This window comes from Buceros rhinoceros, unplaced genomic scaffold (genome assembly GCF_000710305.1).
Source record: "Buceros rhinoceros silvestris isolate BGI_N320 unplaced genomic scaffold, ASM71030v1 scaffold4347, whole genome shotgun sequence".
Lineage (NCBI taxonomy): Eukaryota > Metazoa > Chordata > Aves > Bucerotiformes > Bucerotidae > Buceros > Buceros rhinoceros.
In genome coordinates this window covers 46,122-55,050 of record NW_010420283.1, presented here as the reverse complement: position 1 = coordinate 55,050, position 8,929 = coordinate 46,122, and the positions used below count along the sequence as shown (strand labels likewise).

Here is an 8,929-nt window from a genome sequence, read left to right as displayed (position 1 = left end):
CCTGGCTCCCAGCCCCTCCAGCCTCTCCGCAGTGCTGGGTGCAGACAACACATCTACCTGGGGCTGCCGATGGGGAAAATCCCCCCTGTTTTACCCATTTAAATTGTGACCCGGGGACAACATCTTCCTAGCATCAGTGCTGTAGCTGTGGGACTATGACTCAGGCTGCCGGCACTGCCTTAACTATTATAATATAAAAAATAATAATAAACCCGCATATATGTGTGCATTATGTAGAGCAGGAAGCGCACGTTACATAAAATGGATTACTGGAGGAAGTCTTTTCCATCTCTTTAATGTTTTGCATAACTGTACAAGAAGAATCATTCGACTAATCCAGACTTTGACCATATTAGTGCTCCTCAGCTGAAATAAGATTCCCGTGCTCCTTATTTCATTAGAGCTGGTGGAAAGATACAAATCATTGTTGGTTGGTTGGTTGTTTTTACAGGAATGTTTTCTTTTAAAGAAATACTGTAAAATGTTTACTTTTAGGATAGGAAAAAGTGAAGGGAAATGATGGGTAAATAGTTCTTGTTTTGCAGCAAATCATAGCTCAGCCTGATGTCTTTCCGGAGCTGTAAAGTCACCGAAGTGTTTAGGACATATCATAAACCCCGTGAAATTCTGACCCAAACCAGAACATTACTTTTCATGGGGGAATCTTTTGCTGGGAAGGAAAAAAATCCCACTGGAAAAAAGCAGGGGCTGCTGCCACAGCCACTCTGACCCAGTGCCTCCCCGCAGTGCTCGGCGCTTTCCAAGCTGAACGCGGAGGTGGCCTGCATCGCCGTCCACGAGGAGAGCGCCTTCGTGCTGGGCACCGAGAAGGGACGGCTCTTCCTCAGTGCCCGCAAGGAGCTGCAAGCTGACTTCCAGAAGTTTTGCAGTGAGTATCCCCGCCGGCGCGGTCCGCTCTCACGCTGAGGTTGGTGCTCTGGCTGTGCCAGCTGGGACTCCCACCATGTGCAGAGGGGCCATTGTCTCAGGGGGCACCATGGTGCTGTCTGTCCGTGGGGCTGAGCGGTGTCTAAAGGGATGGAGAAAGCGGGTGGGAACCACAGCTGGAGCCTCTCATGTGCCCAGCTCTCCTCTCCAAAGCATCCCTGGGGCGGCACGGGGCTGCCTGGCTGCTCTGCTTTTCCTGCACTCTTGGCCTGACACAACAGTGCCGGTCCGCTGGAGTGGCGTTTGGGGACTTAGCAGAAACTGTTTCTCCTAGTGATCCCCCAGGAGCAGAGAGGCTTTTGTGTGCCAAGGCTTTTTTCCTGGTTTTGGCAAAACAGGGATGGATTTGGGAACTGGGAGTGTTGGTTGTGGAGTTGCTTATTTTTTTGAAGGGCTAGCAGTGGTGAAAGGGTGCCTTGAGCAGGAGCTGTGGTCCCCCCAGTCTCAGATCAGAGTCACCGGTATCACAGGGATGTGTTTGACTGGTGGCAGCCCTGCATGTGGTGAGCTGGCACCCAGCCCTCTGTCCCAGCTCCATGCCGCTGCCAGCTCCCTGGAAACAGCCTGGGAGCTGAGGGGAGGGTGGGAGCCAAGCTGTCAATGGGGACCTGCATTTCATGGACAGCATCATCCCTGCAGTGCCAGCTGCTGCTTTCCCACTCCACACAGGAGCTGGGATGGGATCTGGCTGTGATGATGCTGGGGACCCTAGACCAGGCGGGTCCCCAGACCTGGATCTGCTTGCACATGCTGCCCACAGCAGAAGAAACAACCCTGTTGTATGTGCACACATGTGGTGTTGATGGAGACCATATTGGTGTTTAATTCATTGGAGAGATTGCTCAGGAAGGGTTCAGTCTAGTGAAAACACGAGCACTGTAAAGCTGCCCGAGTCGCTGTCTGCTCGTGTTACTTTCTGCTCGTGTGCGAGGTGAGCCGGCATGGCTGTACAGGAGCATCTCCCTGCCAAGGCTCCGCTCTGCTCCTCCATCCTGCCTGCCATGGGCAGCTGCTGGCCACCTCCTCCACGCCATCGCACCCAGGAGAGCCGCCGTTAGTTATCCTCTGCTTTGGTGCGTTATGTTTTGCAGGTCAGGAGGCGTTCTGGAGATGTTTCCTGCATTCATGGGCCACTGCCTCCCCTTCCCACCACCCGTGAGGGGCAGGGAGGTACCCAAGCAGTGAATGGCAGTGAGGTGGCCAAGGGGAAGAAGCTCCCTCTTGTATTAAATGCCAGCTGTGTCTCCCTGGAGCTCACAATATTGATGACCATCTGCAAATCCCACTTTTAGAAATATTTATATTCGTATATCCTGGTCAGTGACCTACCCCTGTGCTGGGCAAGGCACCCAACATTAGGTCCTGATTCCCCTCTCCTCTGGCTTCACTGACACCTTTGTCAAAGTGAAATAGTCACATCTGGTTGAAAGCACAAAATCTTGATGATGGGGTTTGGGCGAAGTGGCTGGTGCTGGAGACAGGGTGAAATGTGATAACTCTGTCTTGAATTATAAATGGCCTGGGCTCAACTCCACTCCATAAAGCTCTCACAACTGGCACGCGGTAGAAAGCATCCCTGGAAGTGCCTCTGATTTATGGTCTAGCTGCCCCTTAGAAAGGATCTGAAATAATCTAAAGCAGACATTGCTGGGAGATGTAAGAAGCCTCTTATCTCTCTGGGCGCACAGACCTCGCTTGAACACCCTCCTTTATCTGAACCTCTGACTCAGCCTTTCCTGGCGGACGGGGTGGGGGGGACCTGACAGTGATCAGGATTAATGTCAGCGGCGGAGAGTTAGCGCTCGGCCGGGAGGGAGAGGTGGTCCTAGGAGGGTGTGGATGCAGATGTGTTTCGCCACCTTGGTAAAACACCCCAGAAAAGTTTTCCAGGGCCTGTTTCCCCACACAGCGGGAGACGTGTGGAGCTTGCCAGGGGTTGTGTGGTGTTGGGTCTGACCCCTTTCCTCTGTCTGTGGGTATCCTGCGTGGCTTTCAGCCCATCCCGGTGATGTCCCAGCCACGGGCTGTTTCCTTGGGAGGGATCCACGGGCTCCTCCTTGAGCGCCCAGCAGCATCCAGGGCCAATCACCGGCAGGAGCCTGTCGAAGATGATGAAGGAATTAGTCCTTCGCCACCGAAAATCCCTCGCGAATCGCTTTGGATAGAACAGCAATAATGCACTTGTACTGTTTAATTTTTTGTGCGTTTAGAGATGCAAGGAAGTCATTGCTGAAGATATGCTTTATTTGAGGTTTAATGGGGGAAATTAGCAGGAAATAGCTGGTATTACTGAGCTACGTGATGCTGAAGGGTAAAAAAGCCTCCAAGAAAGGCGGATTTTCTTTTCCTGAGAGATTGAAGGCTAAGCAGATTGAAACCAGAGAAAAGAAATGCGCTGCCCAATTAATCACAACAGTTTCAGTGCAGCTGAGTGGGTAAAACCAGGGAAGGGGGGGAGCACGCGCAGAATGACCAACCCCGCTGCTGGCACCGCTGCCCATGCCAGCACCTTCCCCTGCATATTAGCGGCTGCTGGGGGTTGTGGCCCCATCCAGACTGGGGGGCTGGAGTGGGCGGGAGACCCACTTGCCCAGCCAGAGGGTTTTGCTGATGCTGAGGGGGCAGCGAGGGGCTTAGTGCCCAAGGGACCTCCTCTTGCCTGATGTTTGGCGGGCGGGGATGCATTCAGCCCTGGCTGAGTTGGTTGTGGTGGGTTTGATCGCTTTGCAGCTGCTTGAAAGGGCACACAGCATCACCCATGAACCCTCTGCTCACTGCAGCATCTCCTCTTTTCTCCTCTCCCTTCGCAGGAGTCCAGCAGAGGAAGGAGCAGGACGTGGAGGCGCAGAAGAAGGCAAAGGAGTGCGGGCGAAGCGTGCTCAGGGTCTCCCCGGACCAGGGATCAGACGTGTACCTCCTCAGGAAGATGGTAGAGGAAGTGTTTGATGTGCTTTATAGTAAGAACCTTCACGCTTCCATTTGGGGATTTGGATTGCCCCCGGGGCTTGCTGACCTGCCCAGCACTGCCGCTGCATGCGGCTTTTGACCCCAGCCCGGCTCCCTGGTGAGGGAGCAGGCACCTGGCAGGGGGTGCGAGACGGGACATGCTCCTGCTAGGGTTAGTGTTGCTTTGAGATGGGATCCAGCCACCGCTTCTTCACTTTCCAGTGTCCCAAACTGGGTTCAAAATAATCCCCATGCTGGGGGGAGCATCCTTTGCCCCCCCGCCTCCATCCAGAGGAAGCCTCTGCCGTGCCCTGAGCATGATTTTCAAGAACATTCATCCCTGATGCCTTGTCTACTGCACCTCTTTCACAAGCGCTGTGTCAGGGCTCTGCAGAGACTCTCTCACCCCTTTCCCTGGCAAGTCTATTTAAAAGGAAAAAAGATGATTTTTCTAGCAGGCAGCCCCGCAGCCCCGGCTCCGGGAGACGAGCTGGTGCCGTTCCAGCACATGCATCATTCCCAGCAATAAAGCTTCTGCAATTAAAATGTAGATGACCATATGGCTGTTGATATGTAACCCAGTGGGTTGCAGAGCTCCCTCCGGGCCCAATCTGTGGAGGCTCCAGCAGCGGCAGAGCCTGTTTTTCACTCGGGAGGTCCCTGCTGGAACCCTGGTGGAGTGGCTGGAGGTAGCAGCTGTGCTCCCGGCTCGTCCCCTGGCAGCACCTCTAGGGCCTTGCTGGTCTGGCTACAAACAGTGAGGCTGGCTTGGAAAAACGGTGAGCCCCAATATTCCCCCGAGCTGCTCGGAGGGTGGCATGAGCCCTGCGTGATGCTTCAGGGGAGTTCAGGCTCTGCAGCTGGACCAGCTGCAGAACCAGGTGTTTCGCTTTCCTGGGTGCAGGTCCCTGTCACCATTTGGGGTTTGGGGCATGCTACGAAGTCCTGCCAGGGCTGTGTGGGTCTCCCTGAGCCTGAAGCACAGGTGTTGCCCCTGGTTGTGTGCTGGGTTTGGGAATGGGCACTCCCATGCGATGGGAGGGGGATGACGGGTGCTCCCACCAACCACCCTAGGCTCATGCGCAGGTTCTGCCTCTGCTGGCTGTTGCTCGGCGCTCGCCTTGCCAGTGACTGCCACGGGTTTCACAGACAGAAAGGAGAGATGGCAACCCTTCCCCTGGGGACAATCACTGAGGTTTTCTGAAACCACTTAAAGGACTTGGAGGCGATATTCCCACTAATGGGGGTAATCAGATCCTCTCACTGCCTTCGAAAGGCTGGGCCCAAGCGAGAGGGAAGGGACAACGCAGAGGAGCCGAGGGAACGGGGTGGGGAGGGTGTTTCAGTGCTGGCTGGATTCCTGCTCCGAGCTGCAGGTCTCACTGTCCTGCTGCTGGGACCGTGCCAGGCTTTGCAGAGCCCATGGGAGTACAGGAGTTAGTCGTACATGACATACCACGAACGTATAATTGTGTAAAAAGCTTGATCAGGGCACATCTGCGTGGGGTGTATGTACCAGGCAGCCCATCTGTCGGGGTGGGTTTGCGAAGGTCATTACCTTGTCGAGGTGTGAGGACAAGCTGACTGGGTCCCCAGCCTGTGGCGGGAGGGGGTTGGGCTGGTGGTTTTGGCCCTGGCAATGGCTGTAGTTCTGGCTTTGGTGTAGTTCTGCTTTTGGGTGTAATTCTGCCTTTGCTGCTGATTCAGTAGGATCAACAGTTTCCATCTTTGAGCTGCTCTAAGGTGAAACCCCCTGGGTGGGTGCTCCCCTCTCGGCGTGCCTCGGCAAGAGCCTCTCCTGGTTGAGTGGGGAGGAGTACCGCAGGAGATAATAGGTGTCCCAGGGTGATTCTGTTTCCAGCACCGAGAGGACTCTCATGAATTAACGGTTCTCTTTCCTATGGTGTTGGTTTTTTTTTTTTTATTATCTTTTCAGTCACCTCCCATCAACAGGGAGTGGAAACAAAAAAATCTCAGAAAATGCTCAGTCAAAAAGATCGCGTATTCCCTCCAGAGCCGGGTAATCTCTGCACCAACAGAATGACTGATTACCGCTGGCTCCTATTAAACAGGCATTAATGATGATTATTGTCTCTCTTTAGCTAAACCGTGAGCCTCTGCATGGCAGCGCGAGGCTTGGTGAAGGTCACTTTGACAGTAACACGTTCCCCATAAAAATATGTTCGGGGAGTTGTTGAGTGTCGGCTTGATAAGAAGCCGCCGTGGGCATCGGGAGCTTCTCCCCATCACGAAGAGAGGTGATGGCGGGGGGCGGAAAGCCGCGAGAGCCGGCACGCTGGGGCAGGGGAACCACCAGCTTGCAGAAAGTGTTCTCGCAGTGTTGTGGTGCAAAGGCTTGTTTGAAACTTCTGATCCTGGCTTAATTAAAACATTATCCTTCCTGCCTATGAGGAACCTTGATGGCTCATGCGAGTCACATGTCGTTAGTTATCGCGTGTTCCTTCAAAGAACGTGTTGAGGAAATCACTTTTAATAAGGACTCGCTGACAGTGTCACAAGATTTCCAGGGTTTCTGTAAGATCTTTTGGTGGTTTTTTTTTTAAAGAAGAGATGAAAAAGAAAAGATTTTTTAAAAAAATAAACAGTGTAAGACTCCACAGCTATTTAAAGGTCCTGTAATCTCCTCTGCCTGCCCCTCTGCCTGGAGATGAAGGCACACACACCTTGCCATGCAGCCAGATGTTCTGCATCTGGACGCTGCTTTGCCAGACAGGCTGCATTCCTGTGTGGCTGTCTCTACTGCTTCGTGCTTTCAGCACCAGGTTTATCAGTTGCAGCATCTTGGGTTGGTTTCCAAAGTAATTTTTCCACAGAGAGCAGCTCAAGGGTTTTGGCCACCCCTTGAAACCCTTCAGAGGGGACTGGTTTCCTGACCGTGTCTTGCCTGGAGAACACCATAAGCCCCCTGGTTTGGGCGCGTGGGCTCTCTATAGGTGTCTGTGTGGCTGCAGTGCTCGCTGGTCATCTGCTGCTGCCGGGGAAGGGTATGTGGTTTGCTCCTGACTCCTTGGGGAGATTTTGGTGTCAGAGGTACAGCGGAGCCAGCCCCAGGTGGTGGGGACACAGGGGCACTCTGCAGCCATTGTCAAGGGGAGCGGGTGAGACTTCTGGGCTGCTGGAGGCAATTGTGCCATCAAATGTTCGAGGTTCATCCTGCTTGTGAATGGTGGGATGGAGGGAGACTGCTGGGTTTTTCCTTTCTTGTCTTTCAAAGTGCGTTGAGGCTGCCTGACAGCAACAGCAAAGTACTTCCCGTTCTTCCAGGAGGTAAAATAAGAAAAGTGACTGAAAATAAGCTTCCCAGAATATCTCAGTAAACATGAGATAAAAATCAGCACGAGCCCTTCAGCCTCCTTTGTCAGCTCTCAGCTCCCTCCTGACTTGCTGGCGGCCACATCCCTTGCTGGCACACGTCTGGGCACTCCCGGGGGTGGGCTTGTGCCAAGTGACCCCAACCGAGAATTTTACTGGGTGACCTGAAAGATGAGACATCTGCTTATTGGCTTTCGTGAGCTTTTTATTAATTACACTTTTACAAAGGGCTTGGAGGGCCTTGCATGCTAAGTGCAGAGGCAGAAGGAGTTTTTCTTCTCATAACGTTTCCGTCGGTGTCTCTTGCTCTTGCATTTGCTCCTTCAGCCCGGCTCGGCTGTGGTCGGGGGCGCAGGGTATCCGTCGGTGTGTAACGTTGTCCCCTCCTCAGGTGAAGCGGTGGGGAAGAGCAGCGTGGTCCCTTTGCCGTATGAGAGGTTCCTGAAAGAGCCGGGCTCGCTGGCGGTGGCCGGCTTGCCTGAGGGGATCAGCTTTAAGAAACCCATGGAGTACGACGTGAAGTCCCTGATGGCCATCCTAGAGCACAGCCATAGCATCCGCTTCAGGATAAAAAGGTAATTTTGGGCATCCCCAAGGGTCAGGAGGGCAGCGAGCTGTTGGGATGGTGGCTCTTACAGTGCAGGGGGATGTGTGGAGCAGGCAGGAGGGTCCCTCCCATGACCCAGCTTCTCCTCCAGACCCAGGAACCTACATCTAGCCGTGCCAAATCCAGCCTTGTTTGGAGGTTCATCAGTGTCAGGTGGCTCTAGACTCGTTCCTATAATAAGCACGTGTAAACGTGTGCATTAACCGCATCGCTTTATGTGTCTCCGCAAAATTTCCGCTGCGGTAAGCTAAGTGCTTTTCTGTCTCCAGAGAGGTTTCCAGTGGAAATGCTGCAAGCTTCTTCCCAGGCTGAAATGGGGTTTTTAACGCTAGACGAGGAGGGAGGTGGGGACTGCGGCGGGGCGAGCTCCCTGTTCTGGCCATGATTTTGCAAGGGGCTCGACAGTTTGGGGTGAGTTTCCTCTGCATTCGCCTGGCTGGCAGCACCTCGGATCCATTTAGAGAAATGCTGAGTGCTACCAAATACCTCCTCCGAAGACTCCGCACTTCTGGAAAATCAGGCTGAGACAGCTAAAAGTAGGACACGCAGAATGCAAGCTGTCTGTGAGCTTGCAGCCGCCTGTCTTATGTGAAGCTTGTGGGCTTCCTCGCTCTGATGCTCATCCCTGGGCTGACTGAGGTCCCCCTTGAACGCACCATGGGTCCTGGGGACTGGGACAGGCAGCGGAGTCAAGTGGTTGTGGTCACACAAATTGTTTAACTCCTTTTACTCCTTAAACCCATGGAGCTGGACAGTTTGTCCTAGCTAATGTAAACGCCTTGAACTGCCACGAGACCAACCTGCTTCACTTAAAGATGACAAAAATGGTCCAGGTGCCTGAAGAAGCAGGAGGGAGTTAGGTGGTGGATGTGATTTTTGAAACAAAGAGCCTGGCAGCTGGCAGTGCAACATGTCCCACCCTCGCGGGCACGGCTCTCCCTCCCCCTCCACATCTTTTCTTGTCCTGGCTCAGCAGCACCACGGACCCGATGGAACCTGTTTTTTCCTCGTCTTCTTCCTTCCTTCCCCTCAGGCCAGCAGACGAGCCCAGCCGAGAGCCGAACCCCAACGCTCAGCTGACTTGTACATCCCTCG

The 8,929-nt window shown here is 53.7% G+C and overlaps 1 protein-coding gene across 1 annotated transcript in view; it reads left to right on the top strand.

Moving 5' to 3' along the window:
- GTF2IRD1 (GTF2I repeat domain containing 1) overlaps positions 1-8,929 on the top strand; it is a 45,348-nt gene that overhangs the window by 1,460 nt on the left and 34,959 nt on the right. Inside the window, exons 2-5 of the mRNA XM_010139246.1 lie at positions 748-889; positions 3,759-3,905; positions 7,619-7,802; positions 8,868-8,928. Coding sequence (XP_010137548.1) covers positions 748-889; positions 3,759-3,905; positions 7,619-7,802; positions 8,868-8,928 — 534 coding nt within the window. The remainder of the gene's footprint in view (positions 1-747; positions 890-3,758; positions 3,906-7,618; positions 7,803-8,867; position 8,929) is intronic.